Here is a 24055-nt window from a genome sequence, read left to right on the forward strand (position 1 = left end):
CGATGAGAAGGCCTACCGGGAGGAGGTGGCTGATCTGGCATTCTGGTGTCAAGAAAACAGCCTCCTATTGAATGTCAAAAAAACGAAGGAACTGATCATGGACTTTAGGAGGGCACAACATCCGAGGATGTACACACCATTGAAGATAAATGGGGATACTATGGATAGGGTGAGCTGCTTTAAATACCTGGGAGTCCACAAGTCAGAGGATCTGACATGGACATCACATGCTGCCGCAGTGGTGAGTAAGGCAAGGCAGCGCCTTTACCACCTCAGGCAATTGAGGAAATTCAGAGTGTCTTGGAGGATCCTCCAGTGCTTCTACTCAATGGCTGTTGAAAGCATCTTGTCCGGAAACATCACAATTTGGTTTTGAAACTGCTCTGCTCAGGACAAGAAGGCTCTGCAGAGAGTAGTGCGTTCGGCCGAAGCATTGGCAAGAAGCATTTCACTACACCTAGGTGTATGTGACCAATAAATAACCTTTGAACCTATGGGAATTTCACTCGCCTTCCTGCAGGAACTATACATCAGAAGGTGCAAATCCAGGGCCAACAAGATCATGGGGGACCCCTTCCACCTCAGCAACAGACTGTTCCAGCTGCTACGGTCAGGCAAACACCTCCGTTGCCATGCTGTGAAAACGGAGAGGATAAGGAGCTTCTTCCCACAGGCCATTAGGACTGTAAACTCCAATCTCACCAGGGAATAACTTACTGTACCAATTTACTGTTGTGTGGCGTCTTTTTAAAATTGCTGTTTTTTTCTCTTTTTTCCTCCCACAAATTTGTAATATGTGAATTTTGTGATTTTGTTCCATTCTGTTTTGTAGTTTTTTTTGCACAATCTGCAAGCATTGCCACTTTTCATTTCACTACACATTTCGTATGCGTATGTGACGAATAAACTTGACTTGACTAGTCGTGGGGGTGGGGGATTGGGAGGGGCTCACAAGTGAAATAGCTTAGGGCCTCTCTTCATCTAAATCCGGCCCTGTACTCAGTGCTTGGTACTTACTTCCAGCAGCCACTGGTTGTCCTCCAGGATGCACCGAGCCACAGCCTGGTTAATGCCCATCACCAGGGTGAATTCGGCACAGATACTCACGGCAGCGGCACAACGCTTCCGACGAACGGCAGGGACTCTTGCACTGACTGCTCCATGCAGCGAGCGACTCGCCAGCCCCGCAAACACTCGCCAGCCCCCTCCGCTCCATCCCTCCCTCCACCCCGGCTCTCCAACACCCGTGGCCCATGCAGTTGATATTAGTTTTGAATTTCTCGTTGATCACAGAATTTCTCACGACAGAGTGTGAGAATTTCGCGAAATGAGTGATTCTCACGCTCAATGCGTGGGAGTTGGTAGCTCTGCACTTTCCCACCCTCTCCCCTTCCTATCTTCCCTCTCTCCCTCCCCTTCATTCTCCCCTCCCTTTCCCACGATCTTTGTCCTTTCCCTCCCCCCCTTCTCGCACCGCCCGCGAGGGGGCGGGGGATTGGCCGGCCGTGGGCCAATGGGCGCCATGGGCCGCGCCCGGAGCCAATGGGAGGGCGCGTTGCTGCGAAGTGCGGTAATTTTGAACGCGGGCGGTTGGTGGCGCGGTTTGTCGTATGTCCGACCGACCGAGCGAGCGACCGTGAAGCAACGGCGGAGTTGCCGCCTCCCTCCTTCCCTCACTCACTGGGTAAGTCGCTCATCGCCACCGTGGCTGCTCGCTCGCTCGCTCATTCATTCATTCATTCAGCCTACCCGGCTGCAGGCTTGCCGGCCGGCCGACCGGCGTGTGAGCTGGGCCGAGGCCCACGGGGCTCAGGCACCCGAATCACCGGGGTTTGAGTTCACTTGGCCAAGTCAGTGGGTATTTTTAAAGCAGAGATAGATAGACATATTTCTTGATCAGTAAGGATGTCAGGTTACGGGGAGAAGGAAGGAGAATAGGGTTGAGAAGGAAAGATAGATCAGCCATGATTGATGGAGGTAGACTTGATGGGCCGAGTGGCTCGTGTATATATATATATATATATACCGAGTCTGCTCGTATAACGTGTGACCCCGGCCCGCCACCGGCTGCTGCTTCTCCTCCTCCCCGCCTCCTGCACCTTCGGTTATTCAAAGCGATCCATCTCGGAGAGGTCTGAAGAAGGGTCTTGTCCAGAAACGTCAACCTATTCATTTTTCTACAGAGACTCTTCTGCCTTAGTTGCTCCCAACATTGTTTGTGTCTATCCTCGGTGTGAACCGGCGTCCGCGGTTCCTTCCTACACATCACAGGAGACACAAGGAACTGCAGATCACGAAATTAAAAAACACACACACTCACAAAAGTGCTGGAGTATCAGGCGGCGGCTTTGCGGGTCGGGATCGGGGACAATCTAAGGGACCTGGAGGGAACTACAAACTGTATTGATTGTACTAATGACTTGAGTCTTACAGTGTGGAAACAAATCCTTCGACCCAACTTGCCCACACCGACCAACATGTCCCATCTACACCAGTCCCACCTGCATGCATTTGACTCGTATCCCTCTAAACCTGTCCTTTCCATTTACCTGTCTAAATGTTTCTTAAATGTTGCAATAGTGCCTGCCTCAGCTACCTCCTCCGTATACCCATATACCTACCATCCCTTGTGTGGAAAAAGACACCCCTCAAATTCCTATCAAATCTTTCCCCCCTTGCCCAAAACCTATGCCCTCTGGTTCTCAGACAGGAGATGTAGAAGCTGGTTCACAGAAGAAAAATAAAGTGCTTGAGTCACTTGACAGATCAGGTGACATCTTGGGGTGGGAGGGTGGGGATGTGGATAATGCAGGGAATCAGTGGAGGGAACTACAAACGGCCTTGATTGCACTGAGAGCTTGAGGCTTTGTTTTTGTCTTTGTGCCACATTGTTAGTTTTTGTACCATGGAGTACCAAAGCTTTTTTACTGTACCTGTGTATGCGTAACGATCAACCAAACTTAAACCCACTTGCCTGCAGATGTGCTTCCGACGTACTCTCTGTCCTGGGCCAATCCGACCTCTGTCCTGGGTCTCCTCCATTGCCAGAGTGAGCAACACCGGAAATTGGAGGAACAGCACCTCATATTCCGCCTGGGTTGTTTGCGTCCCGATGGCATGAACGTTGAATTCTCCCAGTTTTGCTAGCCCTTGCTGTCTCCTCCCCTTCCTTAACCCTCGAGCTGTCTCCTCCCATCTCCCCCGCCCTCGGGCTCCTCCTCCTCCCTTTTTCCTTCCTTCTCCCCCCCCCCCACCCCACCCCCTATCAGTCTGAAGAAGGGTTTCGGCCCGAAACGTCGCCTATTTCCTTCGCTCCATAGATGCTGCTGCACCCGCTGAGTTTTTCCAGCATTTTTGTGTACCTTCGATCTTCCAGCATCTGCAGTTCCTTCTTGAACAGCTTGTCCTTAAAAGATCAGTCCAGTTTTGTTTACAGTGAAAAACTGTTTGTTGCGTGCTAACCAGCCAGCAGAAAGAGAATGCATGATTACAATCGATCAGTTAACAGTGTATAGATACATGATAATAGAATAATGTTTAGTGTAAGGGTAAAGCCACCAAGTCTGATCAAGGATAGTCCGAGGGTCATCAAAGACGTAGATAGTAGTTCAGCACTGCTCTCTGGTTGTGGTAGGGTGATTCAGTTGTCTGATAACAGCTGGGAAGAAGCTTCCCTGGTGCGTTTTGTTTTATAAATTGATGCCTTTTGGTCAGCATTTCAGATATATTACTTTAACAGCTAGGGTTTTAATTTCTCTCCACAGATGTTTCCTGACCCCACAATTTCCTCTAGCAGTTTGTTTTTTGCATCTGTAGTCTCACAGTCTCCATTGTAGGTTATTCTTGTTGGATAACACTCTTATGAAGGTTTTCTTTTATTGCTATTTATCAGTTTAGAAACTAATTGTGTAAAAGGCTATGAAAAAAGAGAAGCATTTGACGGGACAACGCACTATCTGTTGGAGGTAATCACTGGGTTGAGCAGCACGTTCAGGGCAGTTGGGGAAGGACGTCTACATTTTGGTCCACAATCCTGCCCTGGTTGAGAGGGGCGCTAGTCAGTATAAAGAGGAGAAGACTAGAGGTGAGACAAGAATCAGAGGTGATTGATGGGAGAGGAGAGGGAGGAATGGTGGCCAGATCAGACCGTGGAAGGAAGCAATGACGTTGCCAGAGGGATGGGGATGACAGATGATGGAAGATTGAAAAAGTGAGGCAGGTGCAGGATAAAGGTGGATATAGGTGCAGGTGAATTATGCAAAGGCTACCAGTACTAGAATGTGATAAGGGAGAGGTGAAGGCAGATGGGACCAGAATCGAATGATGGGGAGAAGGGACAAAGCCTGCAGGTGAACTGTATGGTGACACACGAGTGCAGATACTGGAATCGGAGCAAGGAACAATCTGCTGGAGGTAGCATGTATGGAGGGAAATGAACAGTGAGTGTTTTAGGTTGAACCCCTTTCCCCTCTCAGGAAAAAAAGACTGGAAACGTTGATTGTCCATTTCCTTCAAATGTTGCCTGAGCTGTTGAGTCCTTCAGCAGATTATTATTTTTTGCTATGTGTGGTGGGCGGATGGATCCAGGAGCTGGGAGGAGAAGAATATGAGAGATGCAGTGGGTAGGAACGGGGTTCAGGGAGAAATGGAAGGTAGAGTCAGACACAACTGAGGGAAGGATTACCAAAAAAGAATTGCATAATTCTTTGCTTGTACCATTGAGTTGTAGATTATTCGGTTGCATTATTGATATTAGTTTAATATTGTAATTTAATTAGGTACAGTGGAAAATCTTTATTTACATGCTATCTGGGCAAATCATGCTATGCATCAGTACAATCAAATAATACACAAGTACAACATGCATTGCAAAGAGAAAAATAAAGTGTGGAATGCACTATTGCAGCTGCAGAAAACAATGCAGATAATAAAATGAGGTGTTGGGCTCACCTGAGGAGGCTGAAGATGAACAGGTCAGTGTAGTGATGAAAAATAATATGCAACAGGTAGCTTGGGAGGGCGGTTAAGGACAGGGCATAGGCACTGCAAAACTGTTATCCAGGCGTCGCCAATGTAGAGGAGTTCATGAAGGGAGAAATGAATACAGTGGAGGAGGTGGATGTGAATCTTTTATTTGGAATTGCTATTTAGATCCCGGGATGGGATTCTACAACCCATGAGAGAGACAGGTTGTTTAGAAGCAGGTCATCACCTTTGGGATTTTGTTCAAATATAAATCCTTTTAGTCTGGTTAATCCCCAAGGCTCCACACTGAGCCTCGTGCCATCTTGCTTCTGATGCTTAAGCGTGCTGCTCTTGTGCATTGAATTTCTTATACACTAATTTTGGATGTGCTTTTATGAACTAAAATATTTATGGATAATATTCCTGGTGTAGAAACCAAAATATCTGGATGATGTCAATTTCCCATTTTGAATTTGATTAAAAGCATCTTTTACACTGGTTTGATGTAAGAGCTTTGTAGTAAAGCCGCCTTGGTGGCTTATAACTTAACGTGAGGCCCTTCAATAGAATTTGTAATATGCTAATTCATTGTGTTCAGCTTGAATTTAATATTGCCTGCATTCAGCTACATTAATTACTTTCATGCTGGCTCTTTGTAAAATGCAACATGACACACGTTTTGGTTCATGAAGTTGTTAAGGTTTCTGTACACCGTAAACATAATTTCAATTGTTTTACTCATGTAATAGGGAACGTGAAACATTTTTTTCCATGTTCCCTATTACAATTGGTCCATTTGCAGAAATCTTTCTCTTGCACCAATGCCCCACCCCCCCTCCACTGGCCCCATGCGATATGCAGGCAGTGTTGCGATTGAGGTTCCAATCTGTTACTCCAGCTATTTAAGTCCTGTTTCTGCTCTTGTAGTTGAAAATGTTTCCCTTTTCTGTCATTGAATTTTCCCTCTCTGGTGTTCTTCCGTCAATTGACTTTTTTTGATGGATTTTTGAATGACATTGCATTAGAACAACAATTATAATTTTTCATTTGTGTGCCTGTGCTGGACAATTGACAGTAGCAGAATGATTGTAATAATTCAATAGATTAATAACTAGATATATTGCAAACCCTAGTTCCCTTACAATGCTGATGTAGATTTTGTACTCGTGTTCATTTTTTCCTTGTGAATGTTATCTTGCTTATTAGAGTTTCTGTAACATTCCTTTTTTTTTTCCTTTGAATTTTTCTTGCTCCTATTTTATGAGATTCATTGCTGCTTGTTCCATTTCCCCACTCTGGATATCTGAGATTACAAATTATATGTACTTTGCACCATTCACCAACGTTGAATGTATGTTTTCTTGTGCAGCAAGAGAAAATTTGTTCCTTTGTTCTTATAATCATGTCATGGTGGCAATGCAGAAAAGATCCAACGGTTGAAACTTTTATCATTATTTTTAACTTCAAATGTTTAATGTCTGTTCATTATAATTGAATGCTAGATTACAAATAATTCAGGTAGAAAGTAGGATATGTTATATTATTGAGATTTTAGTGCATCTCATTACAATGTGCATTTTCTCACAAGAGAGGATAATATTGATGCATATATGATATTTTTTAATGTGACTATTTGTTGGAATATTCTGGAATAACTATTAAATAGATACTTATCGTGCAACATTGTTACTTTCGAACTAATCATTAAAGCTTCTCACTTTCTTTGCTTGAAGTGATGGAGGATGAAATGAATGACTCAAGAATGCGACTTGCTCGCCTTAACAGTCGACTGGCATATCTTCGAACACAATTTGAGGAAGCAAACAGAACTGAAGAGTTGAAATCTAATTTGGAAATTACAGGTACAGTGCAGCACACCTCTTCTTTAAATTATGAAAGTATTAACTTTGTATAAATGGAAAAACAGCGAACTGCATTATGAATTGAACATCCTCCACATGTTACCCTCCTCCATATAGAACTTAAATTAGAAAAGGTATTGTAATTGTAACATTGTATAGATAATGTGCCATAAATGATAAGCCTTTACTTGGATTTAAATTGTTTATCAGCCTGTGATATATTACAATTCTTATGAAAAACCTGTGTTAGAGGTATATGCAGCCAGAGACAATTTAGACAAGATAATTTCAATGTTTCTCCAGTGCTGTGATACTAAAACATCTAGCATAAAATCTCAGCCTGAGTCTTCTTGCTTAGATGATTACAGTGTCTTTGATGTTTAAATTATCTTTTCATACATTTTTTAATCTTTACTGTCAATCTATGTCAGAAGAAGGACTCTGACCCAAAATGTCATCCATCCTTTTTCTCTAGAGATGCTGCATGTCCCGCTGAATTACTCCTGAGCTTTGTGTCTATCTTCGATATGTTATAATGAAATATTGCATTCTACTTTGCAACAGATCACACTGGCACAATTAAACGAATTATTGCTGATGGAAACTTTCCAGAGGATTGGCTGTCGTATCTACAGAAGGTGGAAAAGATGGGTGATCCACAAACTAATGAGAGCTTATTAAATAGGCTTATAGAGTTGTATGATGATGCGGTTGCTGCCTTGTCAGTGGAGAAGCATCATACAAATGAATGTTATGCTCGCATCTTGATATCTTTTGCAAAACTTAAAAGGTAAGTACTTTTGTTTATTGCATTTCAATAAAATGGAATACATAAATCTCATGACCTTTTTATGCCATCAAAATCATTTAATGCATGCTTGTTTAGTCTTAAATGAATAGATTGATGCCCATGAGATTTCTCTGGGGATTTTCGAAATTCTGTTTAAAATAAAAAAAAAAAAAAAAAAACCTGTCTAAATCCGACCTGGATTTACCATCGCGGAGCCTGGGATCTTTTGCCGAGGATCGCCATTGTAGGAGCTCCTACCGCGGGGCCTGTGGACTTTAACATCGTGAAGCAGCGGTCTCCGGTACGAAGTGGCCGACTCGGGAGCTCCATGCCGCGGAGTATTCTGCGCTGTTCAAGCCCTCTCGTTGGAATGATCGAAACTCCGGCATCGAGATGGATCAAAATACGAGAGGGATTGAACGGACCATCAGCAACGGCCCTGTTGAAAGGCCCCCACCAGCGGTGAACAAAGGAGGAAGATGACTGAACTTTATTGCCTTCCATCACAATGAGGAATATTGACTCCACAGTGGTGGATGTTTATGTTATGGTAACTCAAATTTCGCTGTACCTTAATTGGTACATGTGACAATCAAATTGAATCTTTCCGCAAGACAGTGAGCCACTGCCGATCACCGTGGAAATCCGCTGTCAATTTTAGTGGAAAGCGTGTACATGGGTGCGGGCTAATCGTCTTTGCAAGCGCATCTCTACAGCTAGTGCTCGGCTCCGCACAAAGAGAATCGGTTTTCCCCACTGTCCCCTAGGCCTACCGTACCGGGGTTGGGGCGGGGAGCACAGAGTTACGTACACAATGCTCACACTCCATTCAAGAGTCTGTATGTCATAGACACTACACTTTTATTTTTTACCTGATTCAATCAGGTAAAATGTCTTATAGTAAGGTATAATTTAAAAAAATTACAGTATCAATTAAGGGTAAACAAGCAAGAAAATTGTGTCATTTCAAGGTATAATTATCAAACAATTATCAAAAATTTCCTGTGTAAAGGATACTTCTCTCTAATTAGAGTAAACAAGGAACAGGTATCATGTTACAAGTAAGTGTAGGTGTAATATAAAATATTTTCCCTGTGACTTAAGTGTAAACAAGCAAGGAGTTGGTGTCATTTTAAGGTATGATTATCACAAATTTTCTGTGTAAATTAAGGTGACAATCAAGTAAGATGTGTTATTTTAGGAACAATTTAAAAAAAACCTTTTAAACAGGCAAGAAAACAGTCATTTCAAGGTACAATGATTAAAAAGTTTCTGCATGGACCCCCATCTCTATTCCTCTTTTTTCAGATTTTCCTGTCTCATGCCTGTTGATGACAGATAAGAAGAATTATATGAATAGATAACTGTCGCTTAATTTCAATGAATAAAATTGATAGGCGGCTGAAGGGCAGCATGGTGGCGCTGGGGTAGAGGTGCCACCTTACGGCGCCAGAGAGCAGGGTTTCATCCTAACTACGGGTGCTGTCTGTACAGAATTTGTACGTTCTCCCTTGATATTGGGCAACATTATCACTCTGGATAGTCTATATATGGAATGAGTTGCCAGAGGAAGCTCCAGAAGTGGATATAATTATGACTTTTAAAAGACGTTTGGCCATATATACGGTGTAGCGGGTGCATGAGAGAGCCCGGAATGAAGGTGAGGAGCCAGGCAAATTCTGCAAAGGCTTTAATGAGCACAGCACACTACTCTTCAGTGAGAGATTGAAGACTGGTCTTGCGCCAAAAATCCCAGCTCTTATCTTCGTAGCTGGGCACCTTACTCCCCGGAACTGCCGCAGGACCCCCCCCCCCCCCCAAAAAAAAACGGAGGAACGAAACGAACAGGGGGACGAACGACACGACCAGCCCGTGTGCGCACCACGGCAGGCGCAGGAACCGGTGACACACTGCCAGGCGAGGGTGGCGGCGGCTTTCCCTCTATCCATTCCTCCCTCATCCTTGCTCTCTGACCAGTCGGACTGTCCCCTTTATAAAATGTTATCGGCGGCTTTCCCTCTATCCATTCCTCCCTCATCCTTGCTCTCTGACCAGTCGGACTGTCCCCTTTATAAAATGTTATCTGTGAATGCTTCATTGTCAACTTCCCCTAGCTAACAATGATCTATTTTACATTTTCCTTGAAGTTCATCCTCTTTGATGTCTCTTTTCATGCCTTACCCTTCCATATCTCTGGGTCTCCCTTTCCCCCGACTGTCTGAAGAAAGGTCTGGACCCAAAACGTTACTCATTCCTTCTATCCAGAGATGCTGCCTGTCCCACTGAGTTACTCTAGCTTTTTGTGTATCTTTGGTGTAAACCAGCAGTTCTGCAGTTCCTTCCTACACATCAAAAGATGAAAATTGGGTGAAGGGGAAAAAATAATATTTAAATATGAATTCACATAACTATTCTTATATTTACTACCATAGGGTACATGAGTACATGGATATATTGACTATTTGAATAAAATGTGCATTAAAACTGAAACGTGACAGGTGTGTGGATCATTCTTGGAGTGAGGAACACATTGTAGCTCCAATATGTGCACAATCATAAAGTTACTTGTATTCTGTTATGTAATAACAAATATTATTTTTCTATCAAAATCTAAATGGTCATGAAAAGTATTTAGAATGAGCACTGAATAGGCATGAAAATGTCAAAATGCAAATAGCCATTAATCTTGTGTCCTCCAGAAAATAAAAGTTAGGAAATTGATTAAGATCAATTAAGAAAAGAATTAAGATAGATTTCAATTTTATTTCTGTCTTTTATGTAAGCGCTTAAGAAATTCTACTCTCCTTTCTCTCCTTCAGCTTTGTGGATGTGGATGAAGCACAGGAGCAGTTCAATCTGGCTCGAATTAATTGCAAGAAGTTTGCTTTTGTGCATGTAACATATGCGCAATTTGAGCTAGATCAAGGTCTGTATTCATTCCAGTTTTATTATTGAGATATGTTAATAATAGTGTGTTATAGTTTTATGAGAAGTGAAAGTTCTCATAAGTTATTGTCTTTTGTCAGGCTCTGTACGGAAGTGTAGAAGCATTCTTCAGAAAGCACTGGATGTCAAAGCAAAACCACTAGAGCTGTTGGAAGTTGCTGTTCAAAACTTAAATCAGGGGAAAGTGCAACTTGCATTATCTGATGATTGGGATAAAGAAAATATATCAGGTGTGTTGATTATTTTGGGAATGCAAGAGAAAGGAAATGTAAATCAACATGAAAAGACACAATGCTCTTTTCTGGTATTTCAAAACATTTTGAGTATTTTGTGGATCATGCATGTGTGAATGTGATATATTGTAATTACACAATTTGTCTCCACCTCTTGATTCAAATGTTGCAAGAATGTGATCAAAATCACAGCAGAGATAATATTTTATTGAACAAGTGTGACAGAAAATATACGTACTATTTTGAGGAAGAATTTAGAGTAAATGCTTTTTTTTCCATGCATGTGAATATAGCATTGCTTTTCATAAGACAAAACCATGCCTGTTGATGAACAACTTGTTTTAAAAGCTAATGTAAATAACGCAAGTCTTGGGTAGAAATCCCCACTTTTAATATGTGTATATATATCTTACAAGTACTTTTTTTACCCTTCACAGTACCTGTGAGTAAAACAACTCCAAGCTTGTTATCAGCGGGAAATGTTGCAATTACCAAGATCAAGATGTACGGTGATAGCCCTGGAGAATTACTCATCGATCCCATTTCATCACTGAGGTTGAATATCTGTCTCATTTCTACTTTTAAAATTATTTGGTTAGGATATTTTTGGGCTTGAGTATGCTAGTGGAATTTTTCTGGTCTGTGGATTAAGCTGGTAAATGGACAGAATATTTACGATATTACAGGTACAAGAGATTTCAGAAGTTGGAATCTGTAGCAAAGAAACAGGTGAGCTGCTGGAGGAATTCGATGTGGTCAGGCAACATCTGTAGAGGGAGATAAATCGTCAACAATTTGGGTTGAGGCCCTTCATCTAGACTAAAAGAGAGAAGAAAGTAGTCAGTATAAAGAGGTGGGGATGGGGGTGAAACGAGCTAGCAAGTGATAGGTGGACACGGAGGAGGGGTTGTTTGGCAATTAACAGTCTGCAAGGAAGGTGAAAAATAGAACTGAATAAGGGATGGTGGCAGATGCGAATATCTAGGGGGGAAGGGTGGGGGGAAGGTTCCAATGGGAGGATTGTGTTGATGATGGACAGATAGAATTGGGAAAGGGGATGTAAATCGATGTGATAGATGTGAGAAGGAAGCTTCCCTTCTCCCCAAATGGTACAAGGATAAAGTTCCCCTGCTCCTCGTCCTTCGTTCCACCAGCCTCATCCGTCACATTCTCTGACATCTCCACGCCCTCAATGTGACCTACCGCCAGTCATGTCTTCCCGTCCCCACTCTTCTTTGCTTTCTGTGCTGACTGCACCCTCTGCCCCATCTCAAACACTTTTTTTGTATAACTGCAGGAGAAGTAACACCTGTCCCTGCACTTTCTGTCATTTCCTACAAAAGCACCCCAGCAGCCTTTCCAGGTGAGACAAGGATTCATGTCCAACGTTTTCAACCCAGTGTACTACATTTGGTGCTCCTGGTCTGGCCTCCTTTACATTGGCAAGACCAAGTGTTGATTAGGTGTCCGTTTTGCTAAATGCTTGCCACTGCCCATCAGGGCCTTGTGGAGCACACAGTTGCTAACCATATTAACACCCTTCCCTTTCCCATACCAACCTTAGGGTCTCTTTCAGTGTCAGATTGAGGCCAGACACAAATTATTAGAACAGCACCTTACATTCTGCTAGGGTAGCATACAATCCAATGGTATGAACAGTGAATTCCCCAATTTCAAGTAACACCCTGGTGAGCATCCATTTCTCACATCAACCTAGCCAGCCTGCTTTCCTCCAAACACTCGGCTATCATTCTGGAATCTCCACTCTATCCATCAATCTGAAGAAGGATCTGTATGCCCTTTCATGATGGAGCCGGAACCATTGAGCTCCAGTTCTTTGTTTTTACCTATCGCATCTTTATCCCTGACTTTCTATTTCTGCTTTCTGCAGTGATTGCTCTCAGTCACTGTGACTCTCTGGTTTGCCCAACACTTCCTCTCCTCGAACACTTCTGCAACTGTAGGAAGTGTAACACTTGGCTCTACACCTCCTCCCTCGCTTTCATCCAGGGACCCAAGCAGCCCTTCAGAGAGAGAGAGAGAGAGAGAAATACCCCAATCTTGTTTATTGCATTTGTTGTTATTGATGTGACCTCTGCGTTGATGACACCAAAGGAATACGTGACTGCTAAGGACCTGTGATCTATCCACTGTGACATCTCGGTTTCCCGATTGCCAGCCATTTATCATCTTTGCATTCCCACATTGACTTGTCTGTCCTCTGCCTCCACTGCAAGGCTGAAGCCCAATGCAACTCCTATTCCATTTGTGTAGTCTACAACCCAACAGCGTGAACAATTTCAGGATATTCACACCTGATTATTCACATTCCCTTGTCTTCCCACAATACCTTCCAAGCCCTCTATTGCTGTGATTCTTTCTCTTTTCTCCAACTAACCATCTATCCACCACCCATGCACTCCTCCCACTGGATCCTGTTCCTACTGTCCATTTCACTTCACAGATGCTGCTCGACCTGCTGAGTTCCTTAAGCTGCTTTTATTTGATATTGTGCTTACAATATTGTAATACAATATTACTAAATCTCGTTGCACTGACGTGCAATGACAATAAAAGATATATTATTATTATATTATTGTTGTGATATCTCTAATATAAACCTATTGGCAGCTCCCTTTCTTGTCAAAGTATATAAAAGATAAGATCAGGTTCGCTTAAAGGAAATATTGCTCTCTTTTGTATCTCATTTTGGGAAGCAAGGAGGTGATTGCCGAGGCATTTATTTTTGTTGGCCATTGGTGAGGTAATTGAACAATTGAACATCGCTAATATTTACTTTTTTTCTGAATGGGTGCGCAAACAGACCAGAGACCTACAGGCTGGTGAGCCTTGGATCAGTGCTGGGAAAGAACTGGAGGGATTTTAAGGGACAGGATTTATTTTTAAATGGAAATGCAAGGATGATTAAGAATAGTCAGCATTGTTTTAGTTGTGGGAGATCATGTCTCACCAAATTGATGTGAGTGTTTTTGAATTGGTGACCAAGGCAGGATTGTGGACGTTACCAATGAGCATTTTAGCAAGGCCTAAGAACTCTCATAATAAGCTGGTCTAGAATGTAAAAATAAATATATTGGCTCCAAAGTGAGAGCAAATTGGATACAAAACTGCATGATAATAGGAGGCAGAGGATGTTAGTGGGGGGGTTCTTCCATTGGAGGCCTGTAACTAGTAGGTGTCACGGAGATCGATCTCATGTGTTTTATTAGCTATTGGAAGAAAATAACTGCAATGATTAGTAAATTTGCCGATCGCATGAAAATTAGTGATGTAATGGACAGTAAAGAAGGTTGTCTCTGGTCACAATAGGATCTAGATCAACTGAGAAAGTGGCCAAGGGAATGGCTGTTGGAAATTAACTTGGTCAAGTATGAGATGATGCATCTGGGCAAATTAAACAAGGGCAGGATATAGTTTATGACAGGGCCTTGAGGTCTATTGTTGAGCAGCAAGACCTTATTGCTACTTATTGCATTTGTTGCTACTTTCAGGCAACCGAGTGGTAAAAAAAGCATATGATATGTTTGCCATCGTTACCCCAGGCGAATACACGTTATTACAGTATAGGAGTTGGGCTGTCATGTTACTGTTGCAGAAATCATTTGTTAGACTGGAGGGTTGTGTGGATTTCTGGATCCACGCTATAGGAAGGAATAACGTGACTAAACTGCAGCAAATATTCGCAAGAATTTTGGCAGGACTGTTTAAAGTCAAAGGGACCCAGGTTTAAAGGTAACGTGTGTGGGAACTTTTTTGGTTATATAGAGTGGTGGGTATCTGAAATGTGCAGCCAGGGTGGTGGCGACAGCAGATGCCCTCATCAATCATCTTCGTCACCATCTAAAAAAAATTAAATTAGTAAGCCATGACATGCTACAGACAAAGCCATGTTGACTGCCCCTAATTATCCCATTCTGTTCCATATGTGAGTGAATTCTACTCTAAAGAATCATCTATAATTGCTTCCCTACACTGATATGAGACTCAATGGCCTATTCATTTGTGCATTACCTCTGCTTCCATTAAACAAAGAAACAGCAGTGCCTCTTCTCTAGTCCTCTGGGACATCACCTGTGGCAAGAGAGAATACAAAGATCTTTGTCAATGCCTCTAGTCTTCTCTTGCCCCTCTCAATAACCTGGGATAGATTCTATCAGGCCTTTGGGGTTTATCCACCATGATGCTTTTCAAAAGCCTCCTTGATCTCAAACTACCCAAGCATATTAGTATACCACGCACTGATCTCACAATCTTTTATGTCCTTCCTCTTGGCGAATACAGACGTAAAGTACTTGTTCAGTACCTCATCTACTTCCTCTGACTCCAGGCTTAAAATCTCTCCTTATTGTTGGGTAGTCCTACCTTCTCTCCAGTTTCCTCTAGCTTTTAATGTATTATAAAAAGCCTTGTTATATTCTTTAATCTGATTTGCCAATGACATTTCCTTGCCACTTTTTGTTCGTGTAATTGCTTGCTTTTTTTTCCGTTTTGCTTTATATTACTCAAAGACCTGGTTGTCCAAGGTTCCCTTGCCTCGCCATCCATATCCTGTGTCCATGTTGGTGATGAACTCCAATCAACTGATCTTTAAACACGCCTGATGTAGACTTGCCCAATAACAGCTTGAAATGTCAGTGGCTAACTGGTTCAACTCTGGTGTTCATTGAAGCGCACATGTTTCTTGCAGCATGTATGAGCCCACATCTGCCCATGCTATGCCCATAGCCTGGCTTTAATCTAGATCTTGCTGCTTGTGTCAAGAGTTGCTTCATTACCCGAAGAGATAAGAATGGAATTCTAAAATTATCAAAAAATATCATCATGCAACCTTTTCCTGTTACCCATTGGTACAATGGGATTAATAAATTTGAGCTCTCTTGTAAAATTTTACTTTTCTTGCACTTATTGGGTTATTTTCTTTGAATAAGGGATGACCATGCACTCACATTTTTTTTGTCTTTTTTGCACTATTAGGGGTGATGTCAGCAACCTGGTCAAAGAGAATGATATGTCATTCTTAGAGCTGAATACAGTCAAGCAGCTGAAAGGCGGCACTGGTTCCAAGGTAGAATATTTCACAAAACCTGATGAAACTGCCTCATCTTTAGCAAATAATTGTCATGTTTTCTTTAAATTGATCTTGATACGATTGCTTTCTCATTTGCGCTCAATTTGTTTGACAGACTGCTCACGTTTTGGGCCTTTTTTATATTTCATAATATTTAAAAAATATGCTGTTCTGTGAGAGCTGGGCTCAAGGATGTTGCACATTAATTGACAAAAATTACCTCCCTCACTTCACTCCTTTTTCTTCAGGAATTCCTGTTGTCATTGAGTTTAGTAAAAATTCAGTAAAATTCATTTTGAGCTCAGTAAAAAATTCAGGGACAGATTCTTTACAGATGTTATCAGGCAACTGAAATATTCTACCACAACTAGAGCATTTTTGAATAACTATCTACCTCATTGAAGACCCTCGGGCTATCTTTGATTGGACTTTACTGTCTTAATCATGCACTAAAAGTTATTCCCTTGTGTCAATAGACAATAGTTGCTGGAGTAGGCTCTTCGGCCCTTCGAGCCAGCACCGCCATTCAATGTCATGGATGATCATCCCCAATCAGTACCCCGTTCCTGCCTTCTCACCATATCCTCTGACTCCGCTATTTTTAAAAGCCCTACGTAGCTCTCTTGAAAGCATCCAGAGAACCCGCCTCCACCGCCCTCTGAGGCACAGAATTCCACAGACTCACCACTCTCTGTGAGAAAACGTGTTTCCTCGTCTCCATTCTAAATGGCTTACTCCTTATTCTTAAACTGTGACCCCTGGTTCTGGACTCCCCCAACATCTGGAACATGTTTCCTGCCTCTAGCGTGTCCAAACCCTTAACAATCATATGTTTCAATGAGATTCCCTCTCATCCTTCTAAACTCCAGAGTGTACAAGCCCAGCTGCTCCATTCTCTCAACATATGACAGTCCCGCCATCCCGTGAATTAACCTTGTAAACCTACGCTGCACTCCCTAAATAGCAAGAATGTCCTTCCTCAAATTAGGGGACCAAAACTGCACACAATACTCCAGGTGTGGTCTCACTAGGGCTCTGTACAACTGCAGAAGGACCTCTTTGCTCCAATATTACTCTTGCACCTATTGCCTTTGTCCTGCCCCTCTCTTCCTGGTTTCTCATGCAGATATTTTTTATAAATTCTAGATTCAAGTTCTTAGCCTGCCTCTACAAATGTATGAAAGCTTTACTATTTGATGGTTGGAATTGCAATTTTTAAAATTTATTATGAATTTAAGATTGATGTATGCTGTCTTCTCACATTAACCATTTAAATCTAATTATAATATTTCCTAATTGTATTAGTCACATTATTTTATCATATAATTTGGTGCAGGCATTCAGCATATTTTGGTGGCATTTATTTCTTCCCCTCGTTGTTAAGCCATCAAGAATCTTGATTTCCCGCATATACTTTTTGTCAGGTTACCAAGAATTTCTATTGCAAAATGGAACCATATTTTTGGATTATGTATTATAAGTTAATTAACAGTTTACAGTAACAATGTTCTCTCACCAAATGATGGCCATACATTTTGTCCTGAGAACAAAATCTAGTTTCCAAAATGTGGTTTATTATTTCTTAAGAGTTCAAAACATGATATTTCTCATTGATGCATTTACATGTATCAATCTGCTTACAATAGCTTTCTTTAAAGATTTTACTTAAAGCCTTTAGTCTTTTAAAACCAAGGTTTGGAATGCTCTAGTGACAGGTTGGTAGGTATTCAACCTGTGAACAAACATTCAAATACCTTTTTAAAATAACCTATTGCCACTTCAGTAAATTGATAAAAGGTTAATGCTAAATAGAGAAGAAGATGGATGACCTAAATAACATTAGCAGGAGTGTGACAGTACAAATGCGATACTTGCAATCAATTGCTTACGGTTTCACTAGTTGCTTTTTTTGCTGTTTGGTCCCAGGTCCGATCATTTTTAAGATTTTGGAAAATGATTGAAATGGTTAAATTTGGAAATTTAACATTGCTGTTTAAGTTAAATTTATTGTTTTTTTTTTTTTTAATGCTAACGTTTTGGTTGAATGTATTCGGATGCAAAAGATTTCACAACGGGTGAGTGACCTAGATTTTGTGACAAACAGTGAAGTAACAGCACCGGCTGTTTGTTTTGCAATCATCAGATCACAATGTGACCCTGATCACACATTTGGGGATCTTTTATGGTTAGATGTTAAGCTGCAAAGGTACTGCTGGGAGTATATCTCAAGAATTAAGGTGTAGAAATCACAAGCTGGGAGGAACAAGGCGGTCACCTTCATCCTTATCTGACAATGGCCTGCTTTGAGGAGAAGTAAGAAAGAGGAAAGGAAAGTGAAAGAACCGCTGCCAGTAGCTCGATGGAAATACCTATGTCGGTGGCCACCTAGTTCCAGAATTTGGCTCCAAAAGACATCTTGAGACCCAAGGAATAATATTTAAATTGAGGGATTGCCATTGAGGGTACCATCTTGTGAGCTGCTCAGAGTTTTTCCATAGAGACTTGATCAAATTCAGCATTACGTCTACACATGCTGCATGTTGCATTAGCCTGCTACACCTGTGGTATTTGAATATCTGAGCCAATAAAGGATCTTCAGTCACGTTGGAAAATCCTCATCGATGATGCACTCTGAAGGACAATGAATAAATCATGTACAGTAAATGGAATAATTGCGATTAAAAAGTGTATACATTTTTTTAATTCTCCACTCGTAGGTCTCTTACAATCAGGGACAGGTGAAATTATAATGGGGAAACAAGGAAATGGCGGAACAGTTAAATTAGTACTTTGTTTGTGTCTTCCTTATTGAAGACAGTACCAATCTCCCAGAAATACCAGGGGACCGACGATCTAGTGGGAGTGAGGAACTGAGGGGAATGTACATTAGTCAGGCAATGGTGTTAGGTAAACTGTTGGGACTGAAGGCAGATAAATCCTCAAGGCCTGATGTTCTGCATCCCAGAGTACTCAAGGGGGTGGCCCTAGAAATCGTGGATGCATTGGTGATCATTTTCCAATGTTTTCTCAACTCTGGATCAGTTCCTGGGGACTGGAGAGTAGCCAATGTAACCCCACTTTTTAAGAGGGGGGGAGAGAAAACTGAATTATAGACCAGTTAGCCTTGCATCGGTAGTGGGGAAGATGCTTGAGTTGATTGTTAAAGATGGTTTAGCAGCGCATTTGGAAAGCAGTGACAGGATCGGCCAAAGTCAGCATGGATTTATGAAGGAGAAATCATGCTTGACTATTCTTTTGGAATTTTTTGAGGATGTAACAAGTAGAATGGATAAGGGAAGCCAGTGGATGTGGTGTATCTGGACTTTCAAAATTCACTGGATGTTTTCAAGAGAGTTAAATTTAGCTCTTAGGGCTAAAGGGATATGGGGAAAAAGCAGGAACAGGGTACTGATTTTAGATGATCAGCTATGACCATATGGCTTGAAGGGCCAAATGGCCCACTCCTGCACCTATTTTTCAATGTTATTAGTAGATCAATACTTTAGCAATTTGTTTTGCTTTTGCCAATACTTGAATGGTTATTGAACCTAGGTTAATTGCAAATTTATTGCAATTTATTGCAAATAGAACACTGGCTGAGCACAGCAAGTGCAAATCTCAACCCTGTTCTTGTCTCAGTACAGATTTTTTTTTTGCAGAACTTGCAAGCAGATGGTGTCGCCTTTCAGCCAATAATAAATGAAGCAGTGAGTGGCTCGAGGACAATGGAGATTTCTTCCACAAAGAAGTAAATATTAAAACACAAACATGATTATTTAACCAGCAAATTTGAACATATGTTTGCAAATGGGTCATTAGCAGGTGCCTTTTTCCAATGTGTTGATAACTTCAATCCTGAATAATATCTTAAGATCTTTGCCATATAATAAATTATGAAATAATTTAGATGCATGATAACTCGTGGCAGCATAGCACTGGTTTGAACTTTTTTTTCTTTGGAGAGTAAGTATGCAGAATTACTCCAAGCTTTGTAATGTAATTGGCTGTACATTAATTAGACAATGTGTTCTATTTTTTCAGGCAAACCTGTCCAGGAAAAGCGACAAGTGTTCAGTTGTCAATATTTCCTCGAGCAGATTTGTGTGCCTTTGACCGGAAGGTAACTTATTTTGCATTTGAAGTGCTATTTTTGGATCTAAATTGGAGATGTGTAGCTAACGGAGGCTAATGCTGAGTCAGCTCTTTGTAAAGTGGTTCCTTCGCGTAAAATATGTTGTTCTTTTGTGGCTCCTAATAATGGCATATTTGAGATTGATAACTTGTAAAATTTCAGATTAGCAATGTATTCTCCGCCCTTTTAATTTGTCTGTACCATAATGTCGTCTAATACCCTGAATTATTTTATAGTACAAGCGTATAAAGTAGTATAAAGTCAAAAAGTTTGCAGGTTTTACAGTACCTCCGGATAGATGAAAGGCAGCATCCCGATATTGATGCTCCTATTATTTTCAACATTTTCTGTTTTTATTCCAAATTTTATGCTCAATAATTTACATAATGTAATTTGGAATAAAAACAGAAAATGTTGAAAATAATAGGAAAATCGAAGGAGTCAAGAAAAAATAAAACATATATATAATCGTCGAGTAACTCAACAGGTCGGGCTGCATCTGTGGAGTAAACGGATAGAGGCAGTTTTTGGTCAGGACCCTTCAGAGTGGTAAAAGTCTGAGTTTCGGGTCCCGACACAATGTTGCCTAACTATTTCATCCACAGATGCTGCCTGGCCTGCTGAGTCACTCCAGTCTTTGTGTTAGCTCAAGTTTATAGTCTGCAGTTCCTTGTGTCTCCAGGGGGAAAAAAGATGGAATTTGTAGAAGGAATGGATGCACTATTTTTGCATAATTCGGTGTAATTATTCTTGATCACTAATCTCTGTTGAAGTGTGTTTAAAAATAAAATTATTAAAAAATAGTACAGCATAGAAATAGGCCCTTTGGATCACAATGATGCCAAGACCAACTATTATCTGTTGCAAATAAACTCTCCCCCTCCATTCCCTGCAGATCCATGTTCCCACCCAGAAGTGTCCTAAATGCTACTTTTGTATCTGCCTCCACCTCCTCCCCTGGCAGTGCATTCCAAGCATCCACCATCCTCTGTTTTAAAAAAAAAACTAGCCTTGCACATCTATCTATATATTAAAACTGTGTGTGTGGGTGGGTGTATGTCAGATTCGACCTTTGATTCCTTGGTCCGCCAGCACCACATGCTGAATCTCCGTCATTTTTTCCATTTCGCTAGCTAATTCTCTTTTACATTCACTGATTCACTCCTCAAAACATTTTGGCTTTTTATGTACCCGTTTTTTAAAATAAAATCCTCCACCCACCCCACCCACCCTCCTGCTGGCCAGCGACCATAACACCTGCTGACGCCCGGCTCTGCTCCAAAGACGCCGACATTTTTCCCTACCGCTGGTGCCCGGCTCTGTCACGCTGCCTCAAGCCAAACATCGGATCTTCAACCGCTGCTTTTCCAGCAGCGGGGGAACAGCCAGCGCGACAGAGCCGGCGTCTCAGAAGTGCCGAGGATACGAGGCCTCACAGTCTCTAATCGCGCCGCTTTCACTGACTTTTCATTCCACAGTGAGTTCAGTTCGGTAACAACAGCCCCCCCCCGTACTCTGGGCCTGAAGCACGTTCGGGGACTAGACCCAACGGGTCTGCACTTGGTCTAGTCTCCTTTAAACTTTGCACCTCTCACCTTAAAGCTCTGCTGTGTAATTGTTGATTTTTTCATCCTGGGGAAAGGGGAGCATTGTCTCAACCTATTAATTTTATATACTTCTATCAGGTCTCTCCTCAACTTCCGGTGTTCCAGATAAAACAATCCAAGTCTATCCAATTTGTAGTTAATTCCCACTAATCCAGGCATCATTCTGGTGAATCTCTTTTGCATGCTCTCCAAAGAGCTGAACGCAACACTCCGAATGCAGTCTAACCAAAGTCCTATAAAGCTGCATCATGACTTGCTGAATGAAGGCAAGGAAACTGTTGGAAATGAACAGACTCACACATAGTGATTAGAATTCATAGTCTTTTATTAGCAACTCTGTAGAGGAAACACAAGGTGCTATCATCTCTGCACGCATACTACCAATCTGCCAGGGAGAGAGAGAGAGAGAGCTCTTTAATAAGCCTGTGGGCGAAGCAATAGTATGAGTGACACTAATCTACATCCTCTTAAAGAATTAAATGCAAATACAAAACTACTGAGTACTACAAAGAATTTAATGCAAATGTATACTGCTGACTATAAAGCACACATAGTATATGGCAATAAACTGGAGGAAGTTCAAACATAGCTGGGTACTTTACGGTGGGCTTACAAACACGACCAGCACGCGTACTATACAGTCCATCTCCTCCCGTCACCGAGGACTCAATCGGTGGTGAAATAGGTGTCGGAGATTGAAACGGCATTCCCGGGGACAAAACAGGAGACTTTGGCACAGGTGGAGGTGGCGTAGCCATCGGCAAAGTAACCAGATCAGAAACAGGTTGTCGTGCTGGTGCAGTCGAGCCGATGCCGCTGGATGTGGATGGAAGTGTACTTGTGTGGTCAGGATAGTACGGACGTGGTGCTGGCTCGTTCACAGGCAGGATATGTTGCCTATTACGTCTGTAGGTGCCGCCATCGGCATTGACCAAGTATGAATATGGCTCGGAGGCAGTTCCAGAAATTACACCGATGCGGTCGTGACCTTTATCGGTTTGCAGACGCACCACTTGTCCCTTGGCTAGTGGTGGAAGGGGTCTGCTCGTTTTGTCATACCGCCCTTTCTGAATGTCGCACTTTTGTTGTAGCCTGGGCTGAACTTCTGATGGCGAGGCCACTTGCGGAACGTGTGCCTGCTTCGCCACAGGCAGTGTGACTCGGGTCTGCCTTGACATTAGACGCTGAGCGGGTGAACCCAGTATTGGGTCGTGGGAGATGTTGCGTAGGTTAAGCAGGTCCAGGTACACATCTGATTTTGCTCTGTGGGATCGTTCCATTAATTGTTTGGCACTCCTCACGGTACGTTCAGCCAGCCCATTTGACTGAGGATATTCAGGGCTGCTGGTGATGTGACGAAAACCACAGCTGGCAGCAAAGTCTTTGAAGTTCTGGCTGGTAAATTGACTGCCATTATCAGATAGTAGTTGACATGGTGTTTAAGAAGGAACTGCAGATGCTGGAAAATCGAAGGTACACAAAAGTGCTGGAGAAACTCAGCGGGTGCAGCAGCATCTATGGAGCGAAGGTAATAGGCAACGTTTCGGGCCGAAAAAACTTCTTCAGGCTGATGTGGGGGGGAGGGGGGGGGGGGGGTGGGAAGAAGAAAGGAAGAGGAGGAGCCAGAGGGCTGAGGGAGAGCTGAGATGGGGAGGAGACAATAAGGGCTGCTGGAAATTAGAGAAGTCAATGTTCATGCCGTTGGGGTGTAAACTGCCCAAGTGGAATATGAGGTGCTGCTCCTCCAATTTCTGGTGGTGTTCACTCTGGCCATGGAGGAGGCCCAGGACAGAAAGGTTGGATTCGGAATGAGAGGGGGAGTTGAAGTGCTGAGCCACAGGGAGATCAGGTTGGTTAATGCGGACCGATCGCCAAGCCTACGCTTGGTCTCACCGACGTAGATCAGCTGACATCTAGAGCAGCGGATGCAATAGATGAGGTTGGAGGAGATGCAGGTGAACCTCTGTCTCACCTGGAATGACTGGTTGGGTCCTTGAATGGAGTCGAGGGGGGAGGTAAAGCAACGGAGAAATGGTGTGCCGCTTCTGAACTTGCCCGTGAGAGGTGGGGCTACTAAGAAGATCGATATCAACACAACCAGCATACGAGTCAACAAGAACCAGGTATTGTTTGCATTGCCACTCAAATATGTCAGTTGTCACTGTGGACCATGGAAGGGCAGGAACCAGGTGTGAGAGAAGTGGTTGCTTTTGTTGATGCGGTGCCAAACTGTTGCACACTGCACAGGTTTCCACATTCTCATGAATGTAATCAGTCATGCCAGGCCAGTCGAACATGTTGTTTGCTCGCAGGACAGTTGCTTCGGCGCCTGGGTGTCCCGCATGGACAGCATCAAAATACTTGCTGTGTAGAGAGGCAGACACTACAGCTTTGTGGCCTTTTACGATAATGCCATCTTGTAGTACCAGTT

General features: G+C 42.4%; 1 protein-coding gene across 1 annotated transcript in view; it reads left to right on the plus strand.

Annotated features, from left to right (window-relative positions):
• The first annotated feature begins 1569 nt into the window (after positions 1 to 1569).
• Positions 1570 to 24055, plus strand: part of ttk (TTK protein kinase) — a 45275-nt gene continuing 22789 nt past the window's right edge. Inside the window, exons 1-9 of the mRNA XM_033020818.1 lie at positions 1570 to 1684; positions 6699 to 6827; positions 7392 to 7617; positions 10437 to 10543; positions 10644 to 10793; positions 11234 to 11351; positions 15792 to 15882; positions 19545 to 19633; positions 19927 to 20005. Coding sequence (XP_032876709.1) covers positions 6701 to 6827; positions 7392 to 7617; positions 10437 to 10543; positions 10644 to 10793; positions 11234 to 11351; positions 15792 to 15882; positions 19545 to 19633; positions 19927 to 20005 — 987 coding nt within the window. The 5' untranslated portion in view covers positions 1570 to 1684; positions 6699 to 6700. The remainder of the gene's footprint in view (positions 1685 to 6698; positions 6828 to 7391; positions 7618 to 10436; positions 10544 to 10643; positions 10794 to 11233; positions 11352 to 15791; positions 15883 to 19544; positions 19634 to 19926; positions 20006 to 24055) is intronic.

This window comes from Amblyraja radiata, chromosome 5, assembly GCF_010909765.2.
Source record: "Amblyraja radiata isolate CabotCenter1 chromosome 5, sAmbRad1.1.pri, whole genome shotgun sequence".
NCBI classification, from domain to species: domain Eukaryota; kingdom Metazoa; phylum Chordata; class Chondrichthyes; order Rajiformes; family Rajidae; genus Amblyraja; species Amblyraja radiata.